Genomic DNA, 15567 nt, shown 5'->3' with positions numbered 1-15567 from the left:
CATGTTTTAAATCCTTAAAAATCTCTAAATTTCTTGGGTTTTTCACTTGGCAAAGTCTGTGCCGAAAATTATTTTCGAGTCCCGAGTCTCGAGTCAGGTCACCCTTGTCAAGTCCAAGTCTCATTTGTTTAGTTCTAACAAAAAAATAGTAATATAATTATTATTATTTACTTTATTTACTTATTGTTAATGATCAATTATAATTTCCTTTACTATGTTTTTTCAATTAATTTTTCAAAAATATTATTATATTTGCACCACCTTCCCCACCCACCATCCCCAAATTTTGAGAAAAAATTTGTAATGCCCAAAACCCATCCCCACAATCATTCCAAAATTCGATGGAAACAGATTTTACAAGTCCCTTGACTCATAAAAACCCAATCAACCCTATCATAAATATCCACTTTTCTCATACTTTATTATTTATATTCTTATTCAGTATGTAGATATTTCTGCACCTGCTGCAAATATATATAATTGGCGCATAACAAACTCTACATCATTGATCATACAACAAAAGAATTTGGATAAATAAAGCAGATAATACAGGAAAAATGATTATAACTAATCCCTTAGGACTCATAGGAACAACTATAAAATAATGATGCCAGTAATGGCATGGTGTGATGGTTAAATTGTGGTCTTGTGATTCTTGCCACCAAGGTTCAAACCCCTACTGGGGTGTTATTGCTGAGTGTTCATGTGGGCTGAGGTCCCCCTTTTGTGGCCTCACCGGCTCATAGCTCTGGTCAAAAGCGTTTACCCTTTTTATTAAAAAAACTATCAAATAATGATGTGAAATAACAAAAAATAAAGCTTAAAAGTTAATGTACAGTAAGCATAAGAAACAAGTTATTTTACCTTTTTGTTCCGTACTTTTGATAGGTGAGTACAAAAACCAGGGTGAAGATCATATGCGATGAAAAAATTAAGTCTCCACAACCATAGATAAATCCACGTGGAACTGTGTAATAAGGTCATGAATTTGAGATCTTAAATCTCCTGAGATTAAATAAGCAAGCATTCTTTGATAACGTTTACTCACAAGCTCATGATATACAAACTTACAATTTATCAGAAGTACTTCGAGTATACTATCAGGGCGAGGAAGACGAGCAAGTTTTGAACCCTGTATTACAAAGAACATAAGGGTGTTAATAATACAAGTGGCATAGATAGAACAGATATAAATGACCAATAGACATATAAAGCATATAAAAACTCACATAAATGGCTGAAAGAGTATGTCAATAGCATCAGTAAACCTGTGATATCTAAAACAATCACAAGTACAGAAAGAACAAAGGGAATTACCTCACGACAGTGATAATTAGGACCAGGCAATTGAGTTGACATGAATGTGATAACTCTCAAGAATTGTGAAACCTGGAAATCAAATGAAATGTTAGAAACAAAATTGCGTGGTCAAATCATCTATATATATTTTTGTGACACAAACCATCAACACTTTAAAAGACAAAGGTCTTTATGTGTTTTCCAATCATTCTTTTCTCAGGCTATCTAAGCCATAAGTTTTGTGTACCCATTTCAGAAATTTGGATCCAAGAGCCAGTTAACTAAAACTCGATCTGGCAGAATGAACCCTAATCAAACCTACAAAATAACCCATAGGAAATGATCTGTAAGGATCCAAGAAAGTCATCAAAATACTCTATATACTCCCAAGATGTGTCAATATCAACAAAAGATAGGAAAGTTGACACATGTTGTGCATTGTTACTACTAACAATAATATTGTCAACTTTGACAGAGTGAAAAGTGAGTTATGCTTCAGCATGAGTTCTATTATTATTACATATCTTGGATTGCTCTTGATAAGTTCTGCACTTTTAAAAAAAAGCACTCAATTTTGAGTTTGTATGGAAAACCCATTGCCTCCATAAGTTACAGCACTTCGTCCACAACACAGATGTAGCTTTGTAATTGTTAAGTGGCAATTTCAAAACGACCAATCTGTTTAAAGATGTATTTTTGTGTGTGACAGTTTTGTTTCTGATAAATGCATAAAGCAGCAATTTCATTTTATGAGTAACATTGTTTGGTCATGTGCAAAAGAATCACCATTAAGGAGCCCAAACCCTTTCAAAACTAAGGAAAAAGAAAACTACCCTCTTCAAGTAAACAAGAAAGAGGAGAAGACATACTCCAAGAAGATAAGAAACCACTTGACATGAACATTACAATTATAACAATTTTTGTACTCGTTGTAAGATTAATGGGCCTTGAGATGGGAAATGTTGGAGATTGCATCCACATCTTGTTGACGTGTCTGAAATCGCTGAACTTGCGACTTCATCCGACCAACACAGAATAGAATAAACTTGCTGAGTATCCTATCCTCTCTTGAGATAAGGAAATCCCTAATGCTGTTTCTTTGATCAATGGGGACGACCTCAAGGTTTCGATTGTCAGGTCTTGACTGCGGGACTACTCAGTGGTTTGATGTGTTTTTGCTGGAAACACAAGGGGACTTACAATTTGCAACAAGCTGGTCTGCTGCGATTCTCGAATTACGCAATAAAGAGCAAAAGGAAAGGGTTAGGGGATCTAAAACTAACAACACGGGTATGCGGGTAGATGGATTCAACATAACCAATTCCTGCTTGACCAAAATAGCTCACAACCTTGCAGGAACAGTGCAATCTTCAAAGGGACTTGGAAGATTTTCAAACTGGAGATGCACGGCTAAGCACCCAATTTTTGCGCAGCTCAGACGGACATCTGCAATTGAACTAAGCACAATTAAAGGCTCAAGTTAACCATACAAAAGGTATGAGCCTGAATCTATCAAATACTTGCACACCCAAAACAAAAAGATCTATCTAAAATGCTGAGAGAAACCATGCAAACAGGATGAAAACAAGACAATAAACACCAAATCAATGTCTATATATTGATTTCAGCTGCCTATTACAACAATTTCTGCAGCATCTCTATGCTACTGCTTAAAATCTAACCTATTCTAACTCTAAAATCTAACTCTCTCAGCAGAGTCTAACTATTTAACAATCTCTAACTATCTAACCATCTAACCCTTTACAAAAGAAAGGCCTCTCCCTTTTATAGATATTACAATTTTGAATCGAAGGCTAGGATGGACTGCATCCAAGGGCTGCAACTTGCCATCCAAAAGCTGGCAGCCTTAACCCATGCCCATTAAATTCTCACTCATCCATTCAACCACAATTTCAACTACCTACCACTATTTGGCTTCAATTTGAGTCTATCTGGCAGTTGGACATAACTGTCCACAACTGACTTGTTTCCCCTTTCTTTCAAAATATCTGAGTGGGACCTACAAGCAGTTTTACAATAAAACAATTTCAACTTTTTAGAAATTGAATTCCTGGAATTAAATCTAGCTGTGTACTTTTTCTCGAGAAGGCATAAACTTGCAGCATTCAGAGTGTTCTTTGGTCTTTGGTCCCGATGGTGGACTTCATCTTTGTTCAATGGCACGGTTCCCAATGTTTGGTTGCTCTCGCGCTCCTCCAGCGCTTTCCCACATCTTTTTATTTTTCCAGTCTTCAATGCCTGGCCTTGATTGCGATCCTTCTTCGATTTGCGTGTCAGGTCTTTCTCCTGGTTCTCTAATGACGTCCTGCGACCTACGAACGATCAATTTCATTTCAATAAATCAATTTGAAAATTTAATTAATTTAATTTAACAAATATTAAAATTTAACGCCTGGAGGGTCATTTGAAAATTTCCCAAGTTTTAACGCTTTACTCCTGTGAATTTAGTTGTTCTTGGCAATTTCGAGCAAGAGGGGCATTCGAAAAGTTTTAAAAACTTTGACATTTCGCCCCTTAATGGTGAATTTCGGGATTTTGGGCACTTTTGCAAACTTTGGGATTTTGGAGTGTTTTGCCAACTTTCACTTTTTCAAATTTTGGCTAAAAGGTCCGAATTTGGCCATTTGGGGCATTTTTGCCAGCTTTTTCACTTTTCAAATTTTGGCCTAAAGGCCCAAATTCGGCCCTTTGGGCACTTTTTGCAACTTTTCACTTTTCAAATTTTCACTTAAAGGCCCAAATTCGGCCCTTGGGCACTTTTTGCAAACTTTTCACTTTTTCAAATTTTGGCTAAAGGTCCGAATTTGGCCATTTGGGGCATTTTTGCCAACTTTTCACTTTTCAGATTTTCACTTAAAGGCCCAAATTCCGCCCTTTGGGCACTTTTTGCAACTTTTTCACTTTTTAAATTTCAGCCCCAGGGTCCGAAATTAGATGACTTAAGTGAATTTCGGACCTTTTGGCACTTTTGCCAACTTTTGCAAATTTCGGACCTCTAGCCAGTTTTTGCAACTTTTAGCATTTTCGGACTTTATGGGCATTTTTGCAACTTTTTGCAATTTCGGACCTCTAGCCAGTTTTTGCAACTTTTAGCATTTTCGGACCTTATGGGCATTTTTGCAACTTTTTGCAATTTCGGACCTCTAGCCAGTTTTTGCAACTTTTAGCATTTTCAGACCTCTAGCCAGTTTTTGCAACTTTTAGCATTTTCGGACCTTTTGGGCATTTTTGCAACTTTTAGCATTTTCGGACCTTAAGCCAATTTTTGCAACTTTTAGCATTTTCGGACCTTAAGCCAATTTTTGCAACTTTTAGCATTTTCGGACCTTATGGACATTTTTGCAACTTTTTGCGATTTCGGACCTCTAGCCAGTTTTTGCAACTTTTAGCATTTTCGGACCTTATGGGCATTTTTGCAACTTTTTGCAATTTCGGACCTCTAGCCAATTTTTGCAACTTTTAGTTTTTGGAGGATTCCTCAGTTTTCCAGACTTAGTCAAATTTCAGGATTAGGACATTCTAGACAGCCAAATTTCAGGGCATTTGAAGATCAAGATGACATTCCAGACTCCATCACTCACCAACTTGACCTAACTCAGACCTTCAAGGATGATATTCACTCACCAAGCAAGACACAATGAGCAACAAGAGCAAAACCAGGCCCTAAGGAAGACTCTCAAAGAAACCCTAATTTTGGGGCCCTATTGACTCACCCTAGCTCAAGTAGAGCCTACCATCCCAACGACTCCCTTGACAGCACTCATCATGCAAAGGCTAACAGACAAAACCTTAAAAAAAAACTAGAAAAACAAACCCCAAAAAGTAAAAAGCAGGGGTCCCATTTATGGGGCGATGTGTGAATACGTCACAACAGCCCCATGAGGCCGAATTTGGTTTTAGCGGCATTTGACCCTTCATATCCCCTTCCTCTTCCACGAAGACAGAAAGGCACAAACCGGGGGGTCCCTGTCCAAGACGGGGATGGGTGTGCAATTCGCACAACACATCTTCACCCAGAAATGACAACCACAATCAAAAGGAAAAGAAAAGACTACAAAAGCACAAGAATAAAGGAGTGAACAAATCTTGTATGTGTCTTCATGACCAATGGAAGCGAGTAGTGGTAAGTCAATTTCATTTGACTTTTGAATTCACCATTTACATGATTGGAAAAGAACGTTGAGTTGCATTCATACGTATAGGCATAGAATAGCACTCCAAAGGTGTCTTCAAATTGATTTATGTTTTCAGTTGTTGGAACAAGCAAACTAACTACATTTGTTGAGCAAGCAGGGAGGCAAGAAACCCACACATCAAGAATGAGAAGGGGATAGCAGGCCTACTATGAACGAGAAGGGCAATGTTAAATCCCAGATGGTTAAATCAAGTAAGTGGTGAAAGGCACTCATCAAGAATAAGCAAAGGCAGCAAGCTCACTCAGGCAAGCACGAGGAGGAAAGACAGCTTGAGATTAAGCATGGGAAGGCTACAAACCACCAAGAAAGGTAGAAAATTCAATCATTCTACAGGTTATGTATTCATGTTTTATCTCACTGCTTCTGAAGTGTGTCTAATCAAGGATGGTGAAGAATAGTCGTTAATGAAGAGTAGGAACTCCAAACAAGAAGCAATTTCAAGGGGTCAAAGGGACATCATAATTGATGGACAACAAGTTCAATTACATATTTATGCTATTGTAGCATGCACATTCCATAACTTCTTGGTTAGTAGTTGGAATCATCACAAGGTGAAGCAAGCTGTTGCCCTTCATATTCTTCATAGTACCTGTATGTTTTTTTGATAGGAATGTTTTGTAGTAAGCAAAACCAAGGCAATTTGGAATGGCATCCATTCTAACATTTTATTTGAGCATCTTTCAAATTGTTGGAAATTTACATAGTTGGTAGAGCAATAGGAAACTAACTCCACCTGAATTAGCAAGTATGGAAATTCTACTTGTCAAAGTGAGCATCAAACATCAAATTCACTCAGGATAAATTGCAGAAACAACAATACATTATTTCAGTTTCTATCACCACTTTTGTATAGCAAAGAGGGTTGGAAAAGAATGGAACTTCAAGACAACAAACTGTTGGTGTGAACGAAGTGTTTTGTAAAATTCCTTAACTAAGATCGGTTTGCAGATAGATTTATGTCCAGGATATAACAGACACATATGGTTCAACACAGCCGGTGGATTATTGGTATACATTAAACAGTTTTATTGTTTATTACACAGTCTCAATTCTACTTTCATATTTGTTGATAAACATAATAATTGCCAACAGGAAACTGAACAATCATTATTCAATGAAGTTGATATCAATTGATAAAATATTCCATCAGGAAATGGGTTAAGAATTTCTTTATATGGTGCACCTGATAGATACGCTGTGACTGTCGGTTGTTCATTCACGTTGGTGCCAAACGTATTGCAGAATACTACCAAGAGTCTTCATTCATTCACCTACGGTTAACCATTCATTCACCGATGGTTAATGCAGACGGAGACACCGATAGTCGCCAACAGTTCTCCCGCACTCAGTCCCACTGGATAATCAACTTGCACGCCCCAACCTAGAACATGAAAACATTATGGTTTGCATCGTCTCTGGTGATACTTCCATTACCTCTACACGAGGATCACGGCTTCCCTTCACGGCGATAACAACCCTGCGCTGCATCCGTTAACAAGTTACGGGACAGGGGAGAAGGAGTGTGCCGAATTCACCTAGTCTCTGGTGGTGCACAGAATAAAAAGTGCGTCGTATTCACCTAGCCTCTAGTGGTTTGTAATAGTCTCGTGTGTAAAGAAATACACGTGCCCGCAACACATACAAAGTCTCACTCCATTAGTTACTCTGTTGCTTCGATCCAACATGGTTCTTCTCCGAAATCTTGCATCCAATAGGCCAGTGGTTAACTGACAAAAGGCAATCTGAATCAATTCAATGTGTATCTTTCACACTGATAACAAATCATTTTTTATTCAGGCATATACATCCACTACAATGCCATGCTTTTATTCTCAAAATAAGAAGGTTTATTATTTCCCGTAGGAAACTACCTTAATAGTTAAGGATAATTACGGTGTTTAATACTTTATTCACCAATGCGTTAATATTATTAATTATTTATATTAATCTATGGCTGGAATATTAATATAAAATAATTAATATTGTTTCAAATTTACTTTTCGCAACTTAATTATTAGGGTTACAGTCTCCCCTGCCCAATGTTGCTTGCCCACAAGCAACTGCAATCCAAGATGCTGAAGAACCTGCTCATTTTCCCAAGTAGCTGTCAGTGGCAATATTGTAGACGGAAATAAAACTAGTTAATTAAGTTGTAATTGTGTTGGTTAGTTGGCAGCCGAGGGGTGGCAGTTGTTGTGTGACGGTTGGCGCTCGCACCCCCTCGGCATCTTTATATACTCCCGAATGTAACTTGTAAAAAGGACAACGACTATGAATAGAATAACATATCTGATACTTGTCTGATATCTATGGCATTATTCTGCATTACGTACTTTATGCTTTAAGTATTCACCCGAGAGGGAAAACATTTGGCGCCGTTGCCTAGATGTACTCGGGAACGGAAAACGCGGATGGCGCACAGACACGATGGGCCTACCCGTCGGTGAGATTAACCCAGAGGCCGACGACGCGCAAACGAAACAATCGTCGTGGGACGCAAAGCGTGATGGCAAGAGGCAAAGGGGAAATTGAACCCTGTAATAATCCCGACGCAATATTGAGATAAATTGTGGCCGAAAGGAAAAATAATATAAGTTATTTTTTTTTGTGTGTACATGGCGTGTGCTTGCTATGTACGGAAGTGATTTATGCCCAATGTATTAAATAAAGATAGAAATAAATAAAAAAACAGAAACGGACGAGTGGGAGGTCGCGTAGAGGGCCTTGATTATGGAGCAGCAAGTAGAACGAAGGCGTAGGCTAAGGCAGCTTGCCGAGGGACGATTGGCCGAGGGGTTGCTCGAAGGGAACCCAGGAGGTGTCACGAAGGTTGCGGAGGCAGAGATAGATGGAGAGAAGTACAATCTCTACACTGTCGTAGGGTTGACCGAAGGGAACCTAGGAGTCACAGAGGGTGTCTAACGCGACCTCTACAGTTCGCCTGAATACCACCACTGTAGGGTAAGAAGTCGCAAAGAGTTGGTGGAACAAACAAGGTGAAATCTAAACTTGATCGACGCTACCAGAGGCGTACTAAAGAATTTGTCCATTTCGGAGGACAACCTGAGGGAGACGATCGAAGGTGACAGTACAGCCAACGGTGTCGAGGGAGCACAAGGGTACCGTACAGGACACAATTTGTTCGGTTCGAGGTCAACAACCTTCTCCGGAGGACCCACGAGTGGAGGGTCAAGTGCAGGAGGCGGAGGCAGAGGATCACCAGGTACAAGCACACAAGGCACCAAAGGAGCGAGACCGAGCGGTGGGATGGCCAGTAAACAGAAGTTGCCTAAGTTCAACGGCAACGAGAAGGAAGATCCCGTTCGCCATTGTCGAACGTGCGAAACCATATGGTCAGCGAACGGTGTTACCGACCAAAACGAATGGGTAACACAGTTCCCAGCAACTTTAAGGGGAGTGGCCATAGACTGGTACTCAGATATGGACAAGGCCAAAGTTGGCACATGGCCCGACCTGAAGGAGTTTGGGATAGAGTTCCGCCTCCTGAGAGATGACAACGAAATAGTCGCCGAGATCTATGGAACGAAGCAGAACAAGAATGAGACTATCCGAGCCTATAGTCGACGGCTGAAGGAACTATTAGGAAAAATGGAGAATCAACCAACAAATGGGTTGAAAAAGCGATGATTCGTGGAGGGACTAAAGCATTCCCTCCGAAAGAAGATGAAAATCGTTCCACCTACATCGTACGAAGACGCATACAATAGAGCAATGGATCTCGAGAGCGAGACCAAGACATCAAAGAAAAAGAAGAAGAAGAAGGATAGCTCGTCCGAGGAGGATGACTCGTCACAGGAAAGCAGCAGCGAAAGCGAGGCTAGCAAACGGGTGCAAGCACTCCAGAAAGACATGGAGCAAATGAGGAGGGAATTCAAAATAGTGAGAAGCACCAGTCGGACCCAAGGGGACATATGGTGCACTAAGTGCAAAGAGGAGGGGCACACAAAGGGTACTTGCCCGAAGAAGGCATTCTGCGAGATTTGCCAAGTGATGGGACACTCCACCAAGGAGTGCCCATACAACATGAAAACCCGAAGTAAGCAAATGAGCCAAGTGTTGTTCACGGAACAAGCCACAACATCCGCACCAGCGGGTACGGCCCAGCAAACCAACACAACGGCATCATCTAGAGGTTACCGGGACAACAGACGCGGCAGCGGAAGGAATAGCAACAATAACAATAACGGAAGCCGTATCCAATATGACGCCAAGGGCCGGCCAATTATCCAATGTAGGGCCTGTAATCAGTGGGGGCACTTCGCTCGTGATTGTAGGAAGGAAGCCACCCCTCAACACCTCTGCCGATGGTGTGGGCCAGGCGACCATGAGGACGCAAATTGCCCACAGGCAGGGGTTAATCTCCTCAACATTGAGAAGGCTGAGAAGACTGGTGAGAAAGAAGTACTGGCGATCACCCGCGCCCAAAAGAAAAAGGCCAGTAATCTCGACCCCCGTACGGAGGAGAGATTACGGGAGGCAAAGGCCAATATTGAATGTGAGATGACGGTCGAACGACGGGACAACGAGGTGGCGAGTACATCATCTCGTACAGAAGCGGAAAATAACATCATTGGGCAAGTACTGCAGATGGAAGTACCTATAAGGGTAAAGGACCTTCTAGAAACAATGCCACAATTAAGAACCGCCATTTTTAATTCCATACAAACCACCGCGCAGGCACCTTTGCGTGCCACACGAGCGGAAGTTCCGGTCAGCCCCTCGGCTGACCCAATGTTGTTGGCCTTAAATAGTGGTCGGCATCCTGCTGTAGTAGAGATGGGAATTCTCGAGGCTATCCTCAAATACACCATCGTGGACGGAGGTTCGGGGGTGAATGTACTACCAAAGGATACGTGGAAGAAGATGGGGAAGCCAACACTATGGCCACCCACGTTCAACTTGGTAGGTGCAGACCAGCATGGCATCAAGCCACTCGGCACCCTGATGGCCCAGTCGGTCACCATCGGCACGCAACCTTTCATACTAGATTTTGTAGTAATCCCACTCAAGAAGAAGGGGTACGACGCCATCTTAGGCAGAGGGTGGCTGGTTATAGAAAAGGTGAACCACGACTGGGAAAAGAATACCCTTTCTATGGAAAAAGGGGGGCGGAAGTACACCATTGATCTGAGGACCCAGGTTGTTGACGAGGAACTGGCATCATCTTCGGAATCGAAGGATGAAGGAAAAGGCGACCCGAGGGACGAAGGACGGGGCTGCAGGGAGCCCAACGACGAAGGGATTCTCAAACTAGGAGAGTGCTCCGAGGATGAGACAGGGTCATTGAACGGGCTCTTCCATTGGCACATGGAGGATTATGAAATATTCCAGAGCTACAGGCTCGAAGAAGAGGAACCAGAGCAAGTAACAGAGGAGGTGTGCCTACCAAAATACATAGAATATTGGAAGGGAGACGCCCCAAACTTCGGTGACGTAGATAATCCGAAGATCAATCGTGTCGACAACGATTGGAACCCTATGTGGAAGGCCGCAGCTTTCAAAATCTTTATTATTCTTCTTCTTCTTATGTACGGGAAGGAGGCCGTGGTCCCCGTAGAATTTGTGGTTCCAGGTCTTCGGATAGCCATTGAAAATAGACTTGTCACCAATGGGTCCAAATTGAAACCCTACCACACGAAGCGCGCAAGGGACCCGAGAGGGCGGAAGGACACCCGAGAGGCCGGAGGGGGACCCGAGAGGATGGAAGGGCACTCGAGAGGCCGGGCAGGCGACTTGAGAGGCACGGGACCAACGCGGGAGACTCTTGGGCGAGGAAAACCGAGAAGGATGAAGGGCGATCCCAGAGACGGGGGATCCGAGCCAACGACTCTCTAGGCCCCAGACCCCGCGAGGGCGCTGCCCCTCGACCCCGCTAGGGGCACTGCCCCCAGACCCCAGTTTATTTTTGAGCTACAGTACACTTGTTGGAGTTGGGCGAAGGGCATTAGAGATGTCACAGTAAGTGTTGTGGTTGTCCGTATTGTGAGAAGGAAGCCTGAAGCTAAGCATTGGTGAGGGAAGGCATTGCAAGTCCGCGCAATTGTATGACAGCAGGGAGTTATTCAGTTCAGTTATTAGCCTTTGGAGAGTGTGATGGAGGATTTGAGGTGTCTCCTAGCCTTTGTGCCAGCAGGTTGTGGCCACCTCTAGGCAGGAATGGTATGCTTTGAGGAACTTGGAGTATGTCTCGACTGGATGTGAGGTTGCCTTGGTGGATGCAGAGAGGGCTCGGGAGGAGCTGACCACCAGGTTGGAGGCAATACTAGTGTGAGACTTAGCTCAGCATACCCAGGAGTTGGATGCCGAGAGGGCAGCGCGGGTGGCTATCGAGGACAAATTGGCTAGGGAGACAGTGTCATTTGAGTAGCAGTTGGTGGAGGCTGAGACTGAAACGTGTGTTTTGCAGACAAGTTTGGTTTAGGCTCAGGAGGACTGTGATGTTGAAGGAAGCAATAATGGTGAACTCCGCACTTGAGCATCGGATGGTAGCAGAAAAGGGTTTTCGGGTAGGGACGCAGCAGGTGTATAAGTTTCGGGCTCAACTAGCGTTAGCAATTTTGTTTAATGTCATCTCTATTTTGTATTAAGTCGTCCGGAGACAACTTCTTTTCTTTTGGGGGGGGATGATGTTGGCGGCAATATTGTACACGGAAATAAAACTAGTTAATTAAGTTGTAATTGTGTTGGTTAGTTGGCAGTCGAGGGGTGGCAGTTGCCGTGCGATGGTTGGCGCTCGCACCCCCTCGGCATCTTTATATACTCTGGAATGTAGCTTGTAAAAAGGACAACGACTATGAATGGAATAACATATCTGATACTTGTCTGATATCTATGGCATTATTCTACATTACGTACTTTATGCTTTAAGTATTCACCCGTGAGGGAAAACAGTAGCATCATCCAATGGTAAATTCTACCATTTAATGAGATATTCCTTGATTGTCCTATTCCGCAAATGCCTGTCTTGGGTCTCCAAAATCACTTCGGGTATCATCTCTAATTTCCCTTCCTCATCCAGTGGTGGTAGATTTCCTAAAACTGTCACCTGTTGACCCAAAGCTTTTTTGAGACAAGATACATGGAATACATTATGTATTCTGCTTTCTGCAGGTAAATCCAATTCATATGCCACTGCACCAACTTTTCGAACCACCTGGTACAACCCATAAAATTGAGGCTTCAATTTCTCAACCCCACTACACTTGAGGGATGACTGCCTATAAAGTTGTAGTCTGAGATACACCAATTCTCCAATTTCAAATTGTCGCTCAACACGCTTCTTATCTGCATAAATTTTCTGTTGATTCTGAGCACATTGCAAATTTCCTTAAGTGCTTTCAATATATCTTGGCATTCCTGAAGCACATCACGAGATTTGGGAACATTACTCTGATCAAAAGCAAGATCAATAAAAGATAGTGCATCATACCCATATAATGCTCTGAAAGGAGTCATACCGATAGATATATGATATGTAGTATTATAGCAGTATTCACCCAAATATAACCAACGAGCCCAAGCTTTCTGATGTCCAGATACATAATTACGAAGGTATCCCTCAACCCACTTGTTTACTATTTTTGTTTGTCCATCGGTTTGTGGATGATAACTCATACTGTGATTCAACTCTGTACCTGTCAGTCTGAACAGTTCCCCCCAAAATATACTCAAAAATCTGCTATCTCGGTCACTGATTATATTTTTCGGTAAACCATGTAAACGGAACACCTCTCGAAAGAACAGTTCTGCGAGCTGGATAGCTGTGAAATCTGTAGTGATAGATAAGAAATGTGCAAATTTAGTTAATCTATCAACCACAACAAAAATGCAATCTTTACCTTGAGATCGCGGTAGCCCTGTAATGAAATCCATTGATATACTTTCCCATTTTTGTTCTGGTATAGGTAATGGCTGCAATAGACTTGCAGGATAAGTATGCTCTGCTTTATTTTGTTGGCAAGTGATGCATTCTTTGACATAACGAAGGACATCATTTTTTAGTCCCTTCCAAGCTAAGTTACCGGTTCGGGTTCGAAGAATCCGGTACGCCGGTACGGCAAAATTTTGAAAAGGGGTTTGGGTTCATTTGGGTTCGTTAGTACAAAAACATGTAAATTATATATATATGCAACCTATAAGCATGAATTAAGATTAGCATGTCACATAGCATCATATAAACAACAAAACCAACATAAACTTGTAATCATAGCATCATGATCATACCATAACAACATCATATACATCAAGTTTAATATCAAAATGATAAAATATTCAAGTATCATTGTTTCAACTTTCAACAATTTAAAGTTTGATCATTAAATGGATTCTCTAATGGGGGTTTGGGGCAACGCCCCCAACGGGGTCAAGGGGCAGCGCCCCTTGTGGGGGTCTGGGGGCAGCGCCCCTCGTAGGGTCCCAGGGCAGCGCCCAGGGCGCGCTCCCTGTCACGGTACAAGGCGGGGTCGAGGGGCAGCGCCCCCGTCGCCAACACCAAATCACAACCTTCAAACCCATACGGAACTCCATGGCGTGCATCAATTTTTTGCTTTTTTAAGACGTCTAATTTTCTAATTTTTTAGGTTATAACTTTCACTTTTTACAAGGCGGAATTGAAAAAAAAATTAAATTTGCATTGTTTTTTGACTTTACGGGCCGCCCAGCCTCCCGGGTTCGACTGGGTTCGACCCCGGGTTCGACTGGTCGAACCCACTCTGGGTTTTTCGAACCCTAGTCGAACCCAGGTCGAACCGGACTCATACCACGGACCCAGTCGAACCCGGACCCGTACCAGGGGGGCCCAGAGGCGAACCCGGTAACCTAGCTTCCAAGTGAATTGTTCCCTTATCTGCCGGTAAGTTTTGAAGTACCCGAGGTGCCCTGCTAAAGGAATATCATGCACTGATTGGAGGATTTTCTCTTTCAACTTCAAACTTGGAATCAAGTAAATCTTGTCCTTGTAACCGATAACATCATTTACAACCTTATATTTATCATCTTGTATATTACCATCTAGCAAATCACATGCAAAAGAATCCTTAGAATATTCAACTAGCAATAAAGATTTCCAATCAGCTATGACTACAGATAATGCATTTATTTCAGGCCTTCTAGATAATGCATCTGCAACAACATTGTTTTTACCTTTCACATATTCAATTTCAAAATCATAAGCTTGGATCTTACTAATCCATTTTTGCTGCCTGTCATTCAAGTCTTTCTGTCCCAAGAAATATCTCAAACTGTTATGGTCAATTCTTAGTACAAATCTGCCACCAACCAAATATTGTCTAAATTTTGCCAATGTGTGCATGATTGCCAACATTTCTTTGTCATAGATAGAATACAATCTCTCTAGGTTACTAAGTTTCCTGCTTTCATAGGCTATAGGATGTTTATTTTGCATTAAGACTGCTCCTATTCCCTCACCAGATGCATCACATTCCAAGACAAAAGGCTGATTAAAATCTGGAAGTGCAAGTACTGGGCAAGAACTCATTACCTCTTTAAGTTTCTCAAAAACTTGTTGTGCTTCCTCAGTCCATTGGAATGCCCCCTTTTTGGTAAGATCTGTCAATGGTCACCCAAGCTGTGAAAAACCTCTAACAAATCTCCTGTAATAACTGCATAATCCAAAGAATCCGCATAAATCTATAAGATTTCGTGGCAATGGCCAATCCAAAATAGCTCTTATCTTATCCTGATGAACCTGTACACCTGTAGCACTGATCATATGCCCTAAATACAAAATTTTTGTCATTCCAAATTCACATTTAGTAGCCTTTGCATAAAGTGATTGAGATTCCATAATACCAAGAACTATATCAATATGTTTCAAGTGATCTTCCCAAGTTTTGTTGTAAATTAATATATCATCAAAGAAAACTAGCGAAAATTTCCTCAACTAATTGTTAAAAGTATGATTCATACAAGACTGAAATGTCGCTGGAGCATTTGTTAAACCAAACGGCATAACCAAGAATTCATAATGACCATAATGACAACGAAAAGCAATTTTATGAATATCTTGATC

The 15567-nt window shown here is 41.7% G+C and overlaps 1 protein-coding gene across 5 annotated transcripts in view; it reads right to left on the bottom strand.

The window, feature by feature from the left end:
- The window catches only part of LOC131044306 (phosphatidylinositol:ceramide inositolphosphotransferase 1), a 90467-nt gene that overhangs the window by 1402 nt on the left and 73498 nt on the right, over positions 1-15567 (bottom strand). For all 5 annotated transcript variants that reach the window (XM_057977607.2, XM_057977608.2, XM_057977609.2 and 2 more), the window contains 3 exons: positions 1318-1389; positions 1072-1132; positions 865-967 (listed from right to left, as the gene is read on the bottom strand). In XM_057977607.2, coding sequence (XP_057833590.2) covers positions 865-967; positions 1072-1132; positions 1318-1389 — 236 coding nt within the window. The remainder of the gene's footprint in view (positions 1-864; positions 968-1071; positions 1133-1317; positions 1390-15567) is intronic.

Source organism: Cryptomeria japonica, chromosome 6, assembly GCF_030272615.1.
Source record: "Cryptomeria japonica chromosome 6, Sugi_1.0, whole genome shotgun sequence".
Lineage (NCBI taxonomy): Eukaryota > Viridiplantae > Streptophyta > Pinopsida > Cupressales > Cupressaceae > Cryptomeria > Cryptomeria japonica.
This window is presented reverse-complemented; position numbering and strand designations above follow the sequence as displayed.